The following is a 19,320-nucleotide window of genomic DNA, read 5'->3' as shown; positions in this document are numbered from 1 at the left end:
AAAGACTAATTTTATATTAAAATACATCCATGCCACTAACCACGTCAGCAAATAATACTGAAGTGGATACACATTAACATGATAATCGGTTAATGCTTCAACTGGTTACCCAAATACTTAAATGTTCAAAACTTTACATCTTAGGTACCAAAATGAAAGTTCTAAAATACGTTACCCAAAATAGAAATCAAGTTAAACTACGTTATTTTTTCATGCAATTTGTCCTTATATAAATTGAAGAATTTTATTTATTTATCAAAGTTTCAAATTTCATAAAAATGCAAGTCCTATCATCTACATATTCTAATTCATAGGTTCTATAATCCTTGTCTTCGTAAGAAAAAAAAACGATGTCATCCTCTAGAATGTCTCAACTGTACAGGTCCTACGATCATCATTCATCATGGAGGACGTAAATAACCCACGGGCAGATGGGTGTGGTAACGTCTAGATTTGAACCCCCCCTGACGTCTCATTTATTTTGCGTGGATGCCCATCTTCTTACCCCGTTCGACTAAAGAACGGTTAATAAATTTAAAAAAAGTATCGAAACCAGTAAAGACCTCGTAGAATTGGTCCTATACTTCTTAATAATATCTGTCTATGTTCCCTTCGTCACAAAGTAAATATCCACAATGAAAATGACACATAATTTTAAAAAAGTGTAATTATTAACAATTTTTAATTAATCAAAGTACAATTTTACTGTTAATAATAGATAGAAATTTTCGTCATCTTATAATTAAGGGTATAACGAAAAAGTAAATATTTAAATTTTGAAAGTGGAAACTTATTTTGAACCAAACTAAAATAGAGATATAGACACTTAGATGCCGTTTACCAAATGCTTACTCGGGTAAGTGAATACCAAGTTACATTACCTTACCGGATGAATATGTAAGGACCAATAATCTTACTCGGTAATAACGAGACATGGACCAAGAGTCTTACCCAGTAAGTGAAGACGACGACTTTTACCACGGTAAGCGCTTACCTGGTAAATTATTGCATACGATATTGTTTTGCTGGATTAAAATCTTACCCGGTAAATAAATGATAGTGTTAAATTTTACCGATAAGCGCTTACCGGGTAAGTGTTTGGTAAACGACCCTTATTTTTTTGGGACGGAGGGAGTATATTTTTTTCTTGTAAAAGGGGCAATATGCCACCCTCTACAACACCCACACTATACAAATCCCACAACCATCATGGAGGATGCACATGTCCACACAGACAAGTGGATGGTGTCAGGATTCGAACCCCAAACCTCTTATTCATTCTTCAAGGATGTCCACCTCATTACTTGTTAGACTAAAGTACCGCTTAGAACCATCACCGGTTAGAACCGTCAGAAACAAGGGTTCTAACCAATTATCGGTCTTGTCCTTCATACATTCACCGATTAGCTCAGACTTCAAGTTGTACGCAATCATAGTTCGTTAAAAGAACCAACCCACCTAGTCATCACGATGGTGCTCGTGTAGATGCAAACGTGCGTACATGCACACGGAGAGCGCGGTGAGATGGGTAGAGATCACTATTGATGCCATAGTGACACGCGATATAGAGCTTCTACATTTATTTCCTAGAGGTTAAAAATGTTACTAAATGTAAGTCATAAACTAATTGGTTTATCCTAGTCTTCTTCCGAACATAGCAACAGTTCATCATGGCACACTGCGACACGAGACACGGCTCCAACTTTGCCATATTCCCCTAAGATCACGGGGTAGTGTAGGATGCCCGTTGCTTTTACCATTAGAAACTCGTTCGAAGAGATTAGCTCATAAATCTGATTCAACGAATATCTGCAACGTATTCAAAAGGGCGTAATAAGAACGGTTGTAAACCATATCAATAACATGCATACACTACAACAAAACTGACTTTATAAGACGCCTAAAATGTAGAAGTGTCCTACAAATTAGTTTATAGGAACAAACCAAAAAAACGTCCTAATTGTGTCCAATAAAAAGATGGGTTTATAAGACACTTTTCAAAATTGTCCTATAAAATAGCTAACAGGACACTTTATTTTAAACGTGTCGTAAAAAACTTTCTAAAATGCCTAAAAGCATCCTATAAACCTATTGTAGCACTTTTAGATAGGACGTACCAATTTGGTCCTATAAAGTATTCTATTAGGACGCTTAGACAATCTAGGTATCGTGTAAAGTTAATTTTGTTGTAGTGGTAGCTAAATTAGTTCACTCAACCAAGCCTTTATATAGAGAGGGGGAGGGGTAGAGAGCCGACAGATAGGGATGGCACATAGGCCGTAGTCCTTCTCTATCGTACTCGCCCTGATCGGCTTTATTCATTTTAATCGTATTCGCTCTTACTGATGCTATTGTTATTATTATTGTTATTGTCATATTGTATGTTCGCACACACTTTTTCTTTTATTTATTTTTTCATATGTCTCATGGACTATGCAAGCATGAGGTCTTCACGGAAACAATTTCTCTGTCCCTAGGGGAGGAGGTATGGTCCACGACTCCACGTACACGGTACATCTTACCCGTCAGACCCTACTTCCAAGTGGGATTTTATGCTTGCATTCCATTTGGGTTTTAACAAAGCCTTTATATCGATAACCAAACAAAAGACGGATAATTACATACACGGGACCTATGGTCGTTCACCCAATAGGGGATATATCTATGGGCACCACTGGTGATTCAGTCATCATAAGCTTGTTTACCTAGGGACTGATCTGACTGTAGGTGTTGACCTGACCGAGCACCTACCTGACCGGTATTGTAATTTCACTTACCGCATCAGTTTATGTTCTCTCACCCAGGGTAGCGCTTACCCAATTTGTGTTGGTAAACGACTCCTTGATTCTATTTTTGGTTAATTATTTAGATTTTTTAAAGGATAAAATGCAGATGAAGAGATGAAAAAGATGCAGGACAAGGCCTACATAAACTGACCTCCAGATCCGGCAATGGATCATAAGTTTTCTTCTCCATTGTATCAAACACCGTAATGCCGGTGATTTTCTGCACTCCAAGTTTAGCGGAGATTAGATTCTGCAAAAAAATGTGACCGCAAAGGATCAGAATTTACAAAGATGATAAGCAATGGAATAGTGTGTAAATATCAGATACTCGAGTGATTGTCTTTAGAAATATATCAGATATCTAAGCAACCAAAAGGTTAGATCATGTGGAACTTTTTTTCTTTTTAAAGAATGGTTTTGCAGGATGTCATAAAAGAAGGTTTGTAGAACAGTAGAAGACCCATAGGTCGCTAGTTCGAGTCTTATCAGGGCCCCAATGGGGATTTTCTTGACTGTTATCTTCAAGACCTCATGGTACTAGTCGAGATGCATGCAAGATGGCCCAGACACCCATGGTTACTTAAAAAAGAATAGTAGAAGGCCCATAGGTCACTAGGTCGAGTCTCATCAGAGCCCCACTGGGGATTTTCTTGACTGTTATCTTCAGGCCCCATGGAACTAGTCGAGATGCATGGAAGATGACCCAGACACCCATGGTTACTTAAAAAAGGAACAGCCCATAGGTCACTAGTTCGAGTCTCCTCAGGGCCCCACAGGCCACTGGGGATTTTCCTAACTATTATCTTCATGTCCCCAAGGGACTGGTCAAGATGCACAAAAGATGGCCCGAACACTCATGGTTACTTTAAGAAAGTACAGTGGAAGGCCCATACGCCGCTAGTTCGAGTCTCATTAGGACCCCACGGAGGATTTTCCTGATACTTGTGTTCAGGGCCTCATGGAGTCGGTCGAGATGCGTGCAAGCTGGTGCCGACACCCATGGTTACCAGAAAAGAAAGAACGATAGAAGGCGTAAGACGTGCTGTATTTACCATCTGAAACTCCAGGGATGCAAATGCTTCGACCACTGGTAAATTCTGCAAAATGAGTTAAATTTGATTACTAGTACTAAGAACCCATCTTTCTATGAGATCAAGATTGACACACTAACATACAAGGTCTGAGCATATCAAGGTTCATTCTTTTGGGACTTTCTGATTTCCCATTTTCTGGGTCTCATTTGTATCGCATGAAGATAAATTAAGATGTGATTGCCAGTCCTGTTTAAGTGATATGAGGGGAAATTAAGATAGAGTCTAGAAAACGGGGGATAGAAATGAAAGAAAATGTACGAATAAATAGAAAGTTTCTGAATCATCACTACAACAAAATTGATTTTAGAATACACTAAACCAAAAAACGTTCGGTCTAAAAGTGTTACATAGGTTTATAGGATGCTTTTAGGCATTTTAACAAATTTTTAGGGGACTTTTAGAATAAAGTGTCGTATCAACTATTTTATACAACACTATTTGAAAAAGTGTCGTATCAACTATTTTATACAACACTATTTGAAAAAGTGTCATATAAACACAAGTGTCCTATAAAAAGATGGGTTTATAAGACACTTCTCAAAAGTGTCCTATAAAATAGCTAATAGGACACTTTATTTTAAAAGCATCTTAAACTATTCTAACGCTTTCAGATAAGACGCTTTATAGTTAGGTCCTATAAACATAAGTTTTATAAAGTATTCTATTAGGATGCTTAGACAATCTAGGCGTCGTATAAAGCCAATGTTGTTCTAGTGCATTGAGATCAGGACCAGAATTATGCAGATGAATCTAATATGACAGCATTATAATCTAATTAGAAAGATACTGAATAGAGGACAAGCTATCATAAAAATCTTGTAAGTAGAGTTTGGCATATAAAAACCAGTGCTATCTAATGATAACATATAGATTGCAAAAATCCAATTGAACACTTACCATCCTTTGAAGTCCACTAATCATAACAGCCTTTTCCTCTCTTGAATCACTCAGCGATAACAAAACTTCGAAGGGTCCGAGCTTCTTCCCAGTCAGGTTTGTGAGGCTCAAGTGTACCTACAGAAGCATTGGATAAAGTTTTTGATTCATGATGGGCACGGAATAAGGATCGGGATATTGTAATGGATAATAAAAGATAAATTTAATCAGCAATCAATATTTTTTTCCCAAAAGGATCAAGGATAATATGTTTGTTAGATACTCTTTTCCAACCATCTCCAAGATTATACTAGCTTGGCATAATATATTTATATATCTATATATCAGACCTGACCTCTACCCCAAAGAGTAGATAGTTTTTGCGACACATAAGTGCTACTTAATCTTTGTTTCATAGTGTATATGTGGTATAGCTGCCGGTTGGTAATGGCATTTGTTGAGACCATGTTGCACTGTTTCGTGTCTGGTCAATTCACTTTTGACTTGATCTGTATGATAGTTAGGGGTTGTTTGGTTGGTTTTTCATTAAGTCCTGTATGAATAAAGTTGTCTGTGTGTATTAATTTGTTTATAGAGACTGAGAAGGTTTTTGTTTAGTAGGGTTTTTTCATAGATGGAAGGACAGTGTTTTTTAATTGAGAGGGGCAGGTGTGGAAAAAACTTGACTTTCTGCATAAAACTCCCCCTAAAAGCTTACTAAATAATCCACTCTCTATATCATTAAGCTAAACAGTCATGTATAGCTGACCGAATAAGTTGTGAGTCTCATTAGGCTCATTAAGCTGCCAACAAACAAATCCTTAGATAGATATAGTTTTCACTTTCTATGGATGGTGTAAATGGTGTGAAACCGAATTGGTATTATATAAGATGTGTATACAAGACTAGATGAGCCCTCTATTTATAGGATTAGAGAGGGACTAATAAGCAATAATAAATTACATACAGATCCCTAAGCTATAGCTATTTACAACTAACAGATGGAAAAGAAAAATAAATGTCTTCCCTTTCTAGCAAGAATCAAGCATGGATCTTCACAAAACAAATTGAAGAGTTTGAACTTTTGTTCTCTATATTTATTATGAAGAAATACGTAACATCTTTACTGGGGAAAAACAATTGGTATGAAGTTATTATCTCCAAATTCGTCAATTAGATGTGTGTACATATGATCATGAAAAAATATCACTCACCGTAAAGGGCTTTTCTAAGATGATGGCAGATGGCACTTGCACTGCTTTCAAATCAATCTCTTTTCGCATGGTGGACTGCACAAAAATGAAAAGAGTAATCAGATGGCAAAGAACTCATAAGGTAAGAGTTGGAGCCACGAGAGCATTGTATTACTAACTTCATTATACCGTCACTACAACAAAATTGGCTTCATAAGAAGCCAAAAAAATGTCTAAATGTCCTAATAGAATGCTTTATAGGATTTAAGTTTATAGGACCAAACAATTGTGTGTCCTATATAAATGTGTTGCAATAAGTTGATAGGACACCTTTGGGTGTCTACTGTCTAACAAGGTTTTGAGGAAAATTTTAAAATAAAGTGCCCTATGAGTCCTTAACTCCTTTTATATGACATTATTTGAGAAAGTGTCTTGTTATAAAAACAAGTGTCCTGTGTTCATAGGACATTTTATTTCAAAAGTGTCCCAAAAAGTTGTTAGAACGCCCAAATACATCCTATTGTAACACCTTTATATAGGAATAGGACATACAATTGTTTGGTCCTATATTTAAGTCCTATGAAACAATCTTTAACATTTTGACATCCTTGGCTTCCTATAAATCCGATTTTGTAGTAATGTATAAACCAGACTTCATGATGGTGTAACTACAAATATTCCTATTGTACCATTGATACATGCAACACTAAAGAATAATATAATTGTTTGAACCATGCATATAAAGCCGCAAAGAAAGCTATTCTGTTAAGGTTGTATTCAAGTTGGTTCACTTACATTGCCAATTATTTGTTGTGTTTGCAAGCGCCCAGGTTCCCCCAAATTTGTACGCCATGTTATCTGGAGTTTACCAAGGACATTACTCACTTCGACTTTCGCTGGTGCAGCTGACATTTTCAATGCATAGAGATAGTTGTAAATTCCTCCTCCTGCTCTAAGAAGAATGGGTGGCTTGAATATTTCTCTGTTACAATTGGTAAACTTGAATTTTAGTTCAAAATCTTGTTACATAACCACTCGGAAATCGTTCAGAAACTAAAATTTTGGGATTATCAGGTTTGTCGAGAACCTAATTGATTAGGAACCCAGGAACCGCCCACAGCGCAACATGTGGCATATATTCACCAGGAATATGGGCGCGTTATTCATCATGAATGTTGTAACATATTCGTCAAGAATGTGTGATTCATGATGAATAACACTTCCATATTCGTTATGAATGTGTTATTCATGATGAACATTCATCCTGGAAAGGGACAAATGGCATGTTGTGGGCGGTTTCCGGGTTCCTAATCAATTTTGGGTTCTTAAAGGAACTTCTCTCTATTTATGTAAATAATTTGTTGCATCACCTAGCCGAACAACCCTTCTGTGAATGGTGAGCATCAGCTTTAAGTAATGTTGCACTCCACCATGGAGCTGGATCAAATTCCACTTGGTCCATAAACAGGTTTGATTTTGTATTGTTTTCTAGGCAAGTCTCCAAATAAGTAGTTTCCTGAGATGGAAGAGGTGAGGAAGAAATATATTATGTATACTTGTGCATACACATATCTTGGACAACTAGATTATGTATTAAGACACAGGTGAAACTTTATTTAGGAACCATAAATAATTCGAGTATTTTGAGTCCGAACTATTCATGAATATTACTCACTATGAATATCATTCATTATATTCACCACAAATATCTATCCCGATATTCATCATGCATAGTTGGTTCTCACACGGTTCTCAAATAAACCTACCCCTTAACACATAATCACAGGAAAAGTCCACATCTATTATCAAATCATGCCGCATGCTTTACGGAGAGGATAGATATCATGTTAAAACATAAGCATAAGACAGTTCAAATAAGGTATCTTGGCTGATCGCATAGTAAAATGACCCATGCGACTACAATTTGGACACAAAATAAAAGTCTCTTTAACAAGTCTTCGGATCATTTAATTACGCATGCACACATACATAGGCAAAAATGCAGACTTAAGCTCATGTATGTTAACCAATGCCAAACTACCTTCACAACGCGGACCTGCATAAGAAAGTAACAACTGATCAAGATGTTTAAAACAAAATATATGCAACAAAATAACAGCATTACATATATAACTGAATATAGGGCATGGAGAAAGTTCATTTACAAACTGTAAATATTTTGAGAACCAACCACTCATTAATTATTCATCAATATTATTCATCACAAATATCATGCATTTTCGTTATTCATGATATTCATCATGAATATCTATCACTATAATCATCATTAATAATTCATGAACAGTAGGTTCTCACGGTTCTCAAAATATTTGCCCCTACAAGGCCTATGCATTGCCTTATAAATAACATAGCAAAGCCATACCAAAGTGGTACCTTTGTCCTAACAGAAAGTGGATTCGAAACTATGAATTTGAAATACTGTGGAAGATACTTGCGCTCGCCATCACCATCATAATACAGAGCAGTGCAGACCAGTCTGAAGATTGTGAAGCGTAAGTAGATGGTGAAACTACAACAGAATTGGACGATAAAAATAGAAGGGAAGCACAATTATGAGATTATCCTTCGAATACATAACCTACGTGTGTGCACCAAGCTCCTTCACATCATGTTCAACAATGAAATCATAACGTCCTCCTGCTCGTATGCTTTCAACAGGTGCTTTAGATGTATCTAAAAGCAGTATCCTTTGCCTTTCTGTTTGTATTTCTGACTGCAGTCAGTCCATCAATCAATCAAATTCGATGTTTCTTTAAGTAAATAGTTTCTTCCACTAAAAGAGATCGACAATTGAATTTACAATTGTTTGGCTTTGAAATATTAGGTACTCATCAACATCCCTTCAACCACCCATTCAAGTAAAATTATACATATCATGCACAAGTCTGCATTCAATTCCAACTTCACTAAGTCCAATTCCCACTTTCTTTCGATCTGGTATAGGCAGGTTTAAATGAGAAATGTAAATATTTTGAGAACATGAGAACCAACTATCCATACTTTATTCATGATAAACGTCAGGATAGATATTCATAATGAATATACATCATATTCATGATTATTCAAAGTTTTTCATCGTGAATAATGCATGAAATAGTTGGTTTCCAAGTTTTCAAAACATTTACGGTTCTCATTTGAACTTCCCCCTTTCTGCTAATATATATATATATATACACACACACACACAAATGAGTTGACATTGTTACTCTTAACCAAGCACAGCAACAAACATACAAAAACCAGGCACCGACATCTTCTCTGTTTCGTCCACATTTAAAGATCAAACCATTCACTCTTTGCCAAAATGCTCAAATTAGTAATGGAATTAATTTTAACAATTAAGATGAAGTAAATAACTCTCACCTTGATTATTATATCCCTCACTTCAAAATTTGAGCTGTTGTTGATACTTATATAACTACAAAATGTCTCCCCAAGATATATTGCCCTACAAACAAAATACATAAAAACCAAACTTCACTAACATCTATTGATTTCATAAACAATCACTCAATTCAAAAAAGAGGTTGTGGAAAAAGGGTTTAAGCTATCCTCCACCCTCCAGAGAGTCCCCACCATACTGGTCCCATACCCATCATGGGGAGGTAAATTGCAGTGTCCTCGGGCAAGGTCGGTGGGGCCAGATATGAATCCGAGACCTTGATATGAAAACTCCACCCTTTTTCTGCAGGCACAATTCAGTGAGGACATTCAAGAAAGAGTTGACTTCATGATCTTTCTTTGTCACCGTAAGGGTCATTTGCCCGGCGGTATCCGGGTTAGTGATAGAGGTCAGTATCTAAGAGGTCAAGGGTTGTGTAAGTAAGTATTTGTGTATATAAATATTATGAGGGAAGTTCAGGGGGAAACCTTAGAGAAAATGAAAAACTGAGAAACACCATTGTAATCATTCATCTAGACAGTGAGAACATGTGTATACAAGTAATTGAAGTTGTTTCTTGGTTTTTTATGCATATGTGCATGTTATACCGGACAAATTGCTTACAATTTACTAGTATGCACATATGCAAACCATCCAGATGAACAGTTACCGGGGTGTTTCTCAAATTTTCATGTTTTTGTGGTTTTCCTGAACCTGACCCATAAATAGTATATACTCCAAACAAAAGCTAATATTCCTGACTTCGAAATCCACAAGTTCTTTAAATTTTCTCCAGAAATTTGGATAACAAAATCAAACTTCACAATGATAACATCAAGTTCTTTGAAATTGTAGTTATCAACAAAAAATTGGAGAAATTTTTGATGATAATATTGAATTTCATAGCGATAGCTGCAATTCAAATCGTTTTGAGACTAGAAGAAACTACACATTACGATGCATTTTATAACATGCACTACCACTACGATCAGAAAAACCCTGATATTTTATCAGCAAAATCTCATATTGGTTTTGCTTATTTCTGTTAGAAAAGAGTAATGCAGATCAGCAGATGTAGCCCTAAATAAAAATGTGCGATCAGGATATCTACTTGATTAACGGATCGTGTGTGCTTGTGTGATAAATAGATGATTCTAAGTTCTAACCCGAAGGACTGAGGGAGGACGAGGAGGCCAGGGACGCCCATGGCATCGGAATCATCGTGGAGGAGAAACCGATTATGGTAGGTGAGATCGGCAGGTGAGGGTTCCATGGAGGCGGAATGAGGGTGGAGGAGGAGGCTAGGGACGGCGGAGGGAGTGTCAAACATATCCTCTCCCACGATGAGATCGAATGGATCAAATCGGAGAGGAGTTTCAACGTGGAACGTTGGACGGCATAGCCGCATTACTCTGAAGGCCAGCGAGTGTAACGCCTGCGTGCTGCTCATCCCGGAGACGATGATTGGGACGAAAGTGAAAGAAAATATAAGATTGAGGGGTGAATGAGAGTACTGAAATATTTTAGGGACTCAAATGTAAATATGTTTTTTCAACTGGTAAATAACAACCATTTCTCTTATTTAATGCACTAAAACTGGGTCGATATCGAGATACGCGGATCCTGATCGAGTCAAAGATTCATTTCTGGATTGTTGTTTACCTCTTACTAGTTTCATTAAAAAAAAATTAAATCGTTTTGAAACATGTGTGGCAAAAAAAAAATCTGCCTCTTAATTGTTCTAAAACCATTTTAATGATTTTGTATTCTGGATCTCCCTTGACCATTAAGAACTATAATTTCATTGGACACAATTACCAAACAATTGTATTTCATTTTGCACTATATCATGAAAGTCTCTTAATCATTCTGACCACTTAATCATTCTGCACCGAACCATTCAATAATTGCCAAACAGCCCCTCAAAGAAGAGTTTAAAAAAATAAGAATTAAAAAACATTTTAATAACCGTTTATCTGTACGACATGCAGGTATGCATACAAGTAATTGAAGATGTTCCTTGTTTTTACGCATGTGTGCACACTAGAAAAAAAATACCTAGGCTGTTTGGCAGTTGCTGAATGGTTTTGTACATAATGATTAAGAGGGTCAGAATGGTTAAGTGCTGAATGAAATATGATTGTTTAGTAAATGTTCTCTGAATGACAACAAATTACCATTTTAATCCTCTTCTCATTGCCTCTACTCTTTCCAAATATCAAGCAAAACTCATCATAATAAGGAAATGACTTATAAACAAATACACATAAACATATACCAAAATGGCTTGATTCAACAGATACCAAAATGATTAGCTCATAACTTGAATCCACCAACGATCAAAATTGATTACCTCATTCAAACAGCCCTAAGTTCATCGACATTGTGATTGCAGAGGGAAGGAAAAAGGAGACAGAAGGGAAATACCTGAAATCGAGTGAGAGACGATGTAGAAGACAACGGAGATGATGGAGAAGACACTGGAGAACACGATCGAGTGGGATGAGAAACGAGGATCTCGTGTGGGAGGAGAGAGCGGCGGGAAGCAGTAGGGGTGGCGACGATCGTGGGGGGGGGGAGACAACGAATGGAAGACCGACGATGGGAGGGGGGAAGACGGTGAATGGAAGACCGACGATGGGGATGGGAGGGGGGAAGACGACGAATGGAACCGACGATGGAGGGGGGGAAGACGACGAATGGAACCATGGAGGGGGATGCGATGTGAAGAACGGCTTGGGAGGGCAGAGTTGGAAAAAGGAACATCTGAATGGTTTAGTGAAGCTCTAGGTGCAATATGGTTAAGAGGTTAATGTAACCATTAAGAGCTTGTTTTTTTTTTTTTGCCAAACGGTCTTGACCTCTTACCGATTAAGAGGTTGACTCTTAATGTCACCATTAAGAGCCAAACAAATATCCCCTTAGTGGTTGTTTGTTTATCTCCTAACAGTTCCATTAAGAGGCAATATCTGAATCGTTAAAAGGTGAATCTTGTTTGTCAAAGAAAAATCTGTCTCTTAATAGTTCGAAAAACCCCCTGAATGATTTTGTATCATAGATCTCCTTAGACCATTAAGAGCCCTAATTTCATTGTACACAATTACCAAACAATCATATTTCATTTTGTATTATATCATGAGAGTCTCTTAATCATTATGACCACTTAATCATTCTGCACCAAACCATTCAACAACTACTTGTATATTGTAAAGATGAATGGTTATTAGGATGTTTATCAGATTTTTTATTATAAAAAATTGCTGTTTTTTCTTGAGTCTGACCTTATTTCTATATATTAAAAGTGTAGATGTGTAAAATGTAGCAGAATATATTTCTATTTCGTTTGTTTTGACTTTTATTTCATGAACTTGGAGTTTTGAGACAACGATGAACTTTCTGTTGATTATTAATTTTATGAAATATTTTTTATTAGAATTTAAAAGGAGTCAACGTTTATATTGTATTTGACGTGTTTATTAATTGATTTATGAGTTAGTTTATACAGTTTAAATGTATAAATAAGTTGTAAATGGTGTATAATATAGTAAAAAAAAAATCGCAATTTTATTTGTTTTTTGTATGTTTTCATTTTTAAATCTATAAAAATTTGCTTTTTATTAATTTAGGGTTGTTTACCTAAATGTTTACCCGGGTAAGCATTTATCGTTAGGAGTTAACACTATAATTTATTTTCTAGGTAAGATTATAGTATATCAAAATGGTATCGTACGCAACAATATATATGGTAAGCGCTTACCTGGGTAAGAGTCATCACCCTCACTTACCGGGTAAGACTCTCTATCCTTATCATCGCTCTTACCAGGTAAGATTCTTAGGTCTTGCCATGTTCGTCCAGTGAGGAAAATTACCTGGTAAGCACCTATCGGGTAAGCATTTAGTAAACGGCCCCTTAATTTAAGAATGTTTTCATAATTTCATTTACAAAATTGGGCTGTTTGTTTACCTCTTAATAGTTCCATTAAGATGCAACCTCTGATCCCTAAGAGGTGAATCTTGTTTGGCAAAAAAAAAATGTTTCTTAATGGTTCTAAAACCCTATGAATAATTTTGTATCTTAGGCCTCTCTTAACCATTCGGCGCCCTAATTTTATTCTGAACAAATACCAAACTATTATATTTAATTTTGCACTATATCATAAGAGTATTTTAATCATTCTGCACTAAACCATTCAGCAAATGTCAAACAGTCATAGTACATTTAATACAAAAATTAATTGTGAAACATATATCTATACTATATTATAAAGCATTTCACAAAAACTCTTAAAACCATTTTTTTATGCATGAAGTACTGTTTATTAATGCATATTACTTAAAATTCAAGATTACAAGTAAATTATGCATAAGTACAACTTATTAAAGCTTCATGTTTGAATTCGTGTAACTAACTGCAGATAAACATAATCTTAAAGGATAAACATCTCATTTTAATTATAAAATATCTAAAATATAATTAGGATAATTATTGAGTTCTAAAAACGAATTAATTTATTAAATCAAAAATAAATTAAGTCGTCTTTAAACTTCAATTAAATTATAATAAAAAATCGAATTAAAGAAATTACACAATAACGAGAACATTTAGATAGTTAATTTGATACTAATATCGCTTATTTTTTTCAAAATTTTATAATATCTTCAAATTTATATTTAATTCAAAATAAAACATTTTCTTTTCCTCAAAACCACATAAAATCGCATTATAACATCGAGACCCAAAATATAAAACAAAACATTATAATCAAAATGTACACCGCTGCATTGCGCGGGTACCTTTCTAGTACTAAATAAATGAATTAATTGTAAAACTAATAATTATTACATGTAATACATTAAATCTGTTGTTATAAAAATAAAAAAAATCAAACCAAATGGACCAGTCCAAAACCGGGCTGGACCAAGACCAATCCAGGTTGTCGATTTTTTTGGACCAGTTTAACGAGATCATTGATCAAATCAAATTCTCAAGACGAGTCTGTATCCGTCCCTAATTGCATTGTCAAATGAAGGGACAACTGATTTATGTGGCGATGAAAAGTTGTTAAGAGTTTGACTTGGTAACAGAGCCGAAATTTGGTGAACGATATACAAAAAAAAATTATATATGTTTTTTCGTGAGGGGACAAATTTCTGTCGTCTTAAATTTTTAATTAAATATTTTAAATATTTCTTCTAATTACAAAAATTAGAAGAAGGGACAAGGAACAATCGTACCCTCTCGTCTTTTCCTAACTTCGTCATTGGTATGATACCTATTCGATTCTCCCACCAACCAATTGAAGCCACGTCATTGATCGAAAAAACGCTCAACGCTTTGCACACCGTGTGCATATCGTGTTGTCATGGCCAAAGGCTATATCGTTATAGCATTAACATTTTTTGTAGGTCGGTTTCTGATAGTCAATAACCCACCAACAACAGATCACGAGAGGTAATGTATTCTTAGGTATCCAAATTCATCAATGGGTTCGAATGCAAGCGCTCTTAAAAAGATTTTGTGACCATGAAGGTTCGTTTGCAATGACTAGGCATTCATGGCCCTCCAGGGATTAGCCAGTATGTTTTAGTTGGCCGTTTCCCAAACGCTTACTCGGGTAAGTGAAAACACCAAGTCATTTTATCTTACCGGATGAATATAGTAAGGATCAAAAATCTTAACCGGTAAGAGCGAGACAAGGACCAAAAGTCTTACCCGGTAAGTGAAGGCGACGACTCTTACCACGATAAGCGCTTACCGGGTAAATTGTTGCATACGATACCATTTTGGTGGACTAAAATCTTATTCGGTGAGTAAATGATAATGTTAAATTTACTGGTTAAGTGTTTGGTAAACGTCCCCTTAGTTGGCCCGAAAACCTACGTTTACCCTAAAAAAAGCTATTCACTCTGATCCTCTTCTGTGTATATATATATATATATATATATATATATATTTGACAAAGACCTATCCTATACTCGTGGAAGATTTTACTGATGAATTGAAGGATATTTATGATGACTAGTTGACCCGTCACTATCTATGTTCACCTAGGACGAAATTTAATTCGAGTGATTTATTTTTGTTGTTGTTCAAAACCAACAAAAGTTATTTCGTGTATTAAATAAAATATCGTACGTAATTCAAAATTACAATTTAATGTAAATATAAAACAAAAAACGGTATAAAAAACAACTTTCATTTAATTCTTATTCTGAAAACATATTTTTTTAAAGCATATTGAAGACGTTCGTATATGTATCCACTTCATCAAATGTTACAAGATTAACAAGTTATCAATAAGAAAATATACAAAATACATAATTTTAAAATTTTATTACATCAGATTAAAAAAATCCGTTACACCAAATAAAAACTAAAATAATATTTTCCAATACGTAAAATAAAATCCCTTCGTTGGTCTCAAAATAATTTATATTTTATAGAGATTTTGGTTTTTTTAACTGTGAATATTTGGACTAGTTTGTGTACATCTTGACTAATCCCAGGATCCGTGTAAAGTAGCCAAGAAAATCTTCAGTTGTCTTGTGAGACTTGGGGGTTGTTTGGCAGTTGCTCAATGGTTTGATGAATAATGATTAAGTGGTTAGAATAATTAAGAGAGTCTTATAATATAGTGCAAAATGAAATATAATATATAAGAAATCATTAATATTAGTACAATATATATTTTTACTAATTTCTTCATATGGAATTAAGGAGTTGTATGCATGTACAACGTAAAAGATATAGATTTTTATCATAAACCGATAATAAAAGTTAGAGGTTGTTCGACAGTTGTTGAATGATTCAGTGTAGAATGATTAAGTGATCATAATGATTAAGAGACTCTTATGATATAGGGTAAAATAAAATATGGTTGTTGGTAATTGTTTATAATGAAATTAGGGTGTTGAATAGTTCATGGAGACCCAAAATACAAAATCATTCAGAAGGTTAAGAATCATTAAAGACAGATTTATTTTTTGCCGAACAAGATTCACCTCTTATGATTCAGATGTTGTCTTTTAAAGAAACTATCAAGAGGTAAACAAACAGTGCTTTAATGTAATTTTCCATTAAAAAAGGAATTTGGATGTGTTTATCAATGTTTATGAAATATTATGTTGTATTAATAGGGTTCAATGTTTATATATCTGTTAAATATGGATATTCAAGAAGTTGTACGTACGAAATAATACCACTTCCGTCCAAAATTAAGTGTTAACATTTCTATTTTAATTTGTCCCGAAATAAAATGTCCATTTTGAAAATGAAGTTTTTAATTTCCCATTATGCCCTTAGTTTTGAGATGAATAAAGTTTATCTCTCTATCATTAAGGGTAAAACCGTAAACATGTCATTCAGTTACTTAAAAAAATGTAACAATTACACATTCTTAAAACTGTGTCATTTTCATTGCGGATATCCATTTTGGGAAGTACCTTTTTTTCTTCTTATTTTACTAAAACACAAACAATAGAGTCAATAAATGAATAATACACTTTCACACTAACGGTTGACTTCACGTTAGACCAGATTGTTTTCGTAAGACACGTGAGACAAATTTTTTATACTTGAAAATTCACAGCAAAACACTGTGAAGGTTTAAAAAAAAGTCGACTCACAATGTTTTGCTGTAAAGTTTCAAGTGTAAAAAACTTGTCTCGCGTGTCTCACAAAAACAGTCTTGTCTCACATGATCCCAAATCTTCACACTAAATCACATATTTAATGAAAAGCTGATATCTAGCTAAAACGTTCTTCGTATACCAAACTTTCCACCACTCATGGTACTGACTTTCATTTATTCCAAAACACAGTCTTTCATTCTCTATGTCAAACCGATAGTAAATTTTCTAAAAAACTTCAGTCAAATCCCAACTTCTAATAAATAAATTCTGAAATGCAAAATTCGCGTGTTTTTGACCCACTAAACTAGACCACTAAAATCCATTTGAAAGAGAATCTTTAATAAAATCCATATAACAATCATCGTTTTTTTTATATATGCTGTATTGATGTCAACATTTTCGACCCGTATGATTAACGCGGTTTATACAAAATATATTTTTTCCCTTTCAAAAATACAGGTACGACTCATTCACAGAAAGTGTCACATACGGAGTTCAGGTTAGGGTCTCCTAACAAATATATGTTTGGACAAGAGACACGTCACCTCATATGTTTCCTTCGTTTTATTTATTTCTATTGACTAAAGACTTTTCGTAAAGTGTTTTTCATTTACGACCTCCAACATCTATTGTCACAATATCCTTGTATATTTTTCTTTTCTCGTAAAATGATTTGACGCGTGATTCAGTTATTCTTGGTATGTTTGTTCACTTGCATTTATTTCTGAATCATAGTTTAGAGTTGGGTTCACGTGAAACCAACATGTTTTCATGAGACCACTTTTTTACACTTGAAAATTTCACAGCAAAAACACTGTGAAAGTTACCTTTACCACTGTGAAGGTTACCTTTACAGCGTTTTGCTGTGAAGTTTCAAGTGTAAAAAAATGGTTCATGGGTCTCACAAAAACAAACTGGTTTCACGTGATCACAAGTCTCATAATTAATCGTATTCATTTAAAACATTGTTTCGAAGTCTAAAAATAGAAACAAATTAAATATGGTTTCAACCAAATTTAATTAAAAATAAATAAAATAATCGGATATAAATAATTTGTGTACTTTATTGCATATACCATTTAAATTGTATTTATAACATTATACCAAATGGCGATCGTACTTTTTTGTATTATTTAAGAGTATAGTGTAAACCAGAGGTGTAACTGAGTCGAGTCGAGTCGAGTCGAGTCGAGTCGAGTAGCAGGTTATTTGGGCTCGGCTCGAAAAATAATATTAGGCTCGAGCTTGAGCTCAGATATTTTTTCAATGTTTAAGCTCGAGCTCGATGCTCGTTTATTAGCTCGACTTTGAGATCGATTAACTCGTTTAATTACTCAAACTCAATAATTTTTATATTTTGGTTGTATAATTTGTAAGCATATAAACATGTTTGACTTGAAAAATGTATGCTCGAATGGCTCGTCCCGACTCGACTCGTAAAGTTTAATCGAGTTTTCGATCGAGTCGTGTTATGGAGCTCCACTCGTTAAGTTAAGTGAACTTTATTTTGTGTTTGATATCGAATCTAGCTCGATAATTATTAAGCTTGAGCTCGAGATAAACGAGCTCGAGCTCGTCGATGTGGTTTGTCTAAAATAACATTTTTCGTCCATATAGTTTTAAAGTTACAAAACCGTCATCATGGTTTTCAAAAAGTTCGGATTTGATCTCTCCTTGTAACGATTGTTAAAAATTCTGTTACGAGACGGGAATTTCATCATTTTGTCGATTTTTTTTGTCTTTTACTCAATCAAAACCACATAGACCATATTTCGAACTAATGGATAAACGGAAGTGTATGAATTCTTGAAAAAGAGGGAACGAGCCGAGTTCCTTCATTCGTAGTCAAATATGATGATACGCTACCCGTAAATTTTTGAAGCAGAATTCGGCCAACTCGTCGACCTGGTGTCGATAAAATGACAACAATGTTTCTTTTTCAACGGAATTTTTTAATCGTTGTTAGGTAGGGATTAAATCCGGACAATTTTGAAAACTACACATACCATTTTGTAATTTCTTAACTATAGGGACTAAAAATATAATTTTCAACAACTCACAGGGACCAAGTTTGTAGTTTACTTTATTATTTATAAAGTTTTAACACGTGAATGATACAGTCATCATAAAATGGTTGGATGACGTCATATATATATATATATATACTAGAAGCGTACTCGCGCAATGCAGCGAGATACATCGTGTTTTTAATATTTCATTTTATTCTTTATCTCAGTCGATATTATAATATGACTTTATGTGATTTTGAGAAAGCGATGATGTTTTTATTTTTGAATAAAATATATGTTTGACGATATCATAAAAATTTGACAAAA

General features: G+C 34.6%; 1 protein-coding gene across 1 annotated transcript; it reads right to left on the bottom strand.

The window, feature by feature from the left end:
- Nucleotides 1-1,785: 1,785 nt before the first annotated feature.
- On the bottom strand, nt 1,786-10,802 carry LOC112527053 (trafficking protein particle complex subunit 13-like). The gene is made up of 12 exons (XM_025137536.1): nt 10,519-10,802; nt 9,334-9,418; nt 8,553-8,683; nt 8,344-8,446; nt 7,991-8,005; nt 7,320-7,465; nt 6,745-6,931; nt 5,971-6,045; nt 4,778-4,894; nt 3,839-3,883; nt 2,938-3,036; nt 1,786-1,809 (listed from the first exon to the last, which is right to left on the bottom strand). The coding sequence occupies exons 1-12, from the start codon at nt 10,800-10,802 to the stop codon at nt 1,786-1,788; spliced, it is 1,311 nt and encodes a 436-aa protein (XP_024993304.1).
- Nucleotides 10,803-19,320: the final 8,518 nt, after the last annotated feature.

This window comes from Cynara cardunculus (genome assembly GCF_001531365.2).
Source record: "Cynara cardunculus var. scolymus isolate 2C chromosome LG 14, CcrdV1, whole genome shotgun sequence".
NCBI classification, from domain to species: Eukaryota; Viridiplantae; Streptophyta; class Magnoliopsida; order Asterales; family Asteraceae; genus Cynara; species Cynara cardunculus.
Note: the sequence above shows the minus strand (reverse complement) of the source record. Positions and strands in the feature narration are given on the sequence as shown.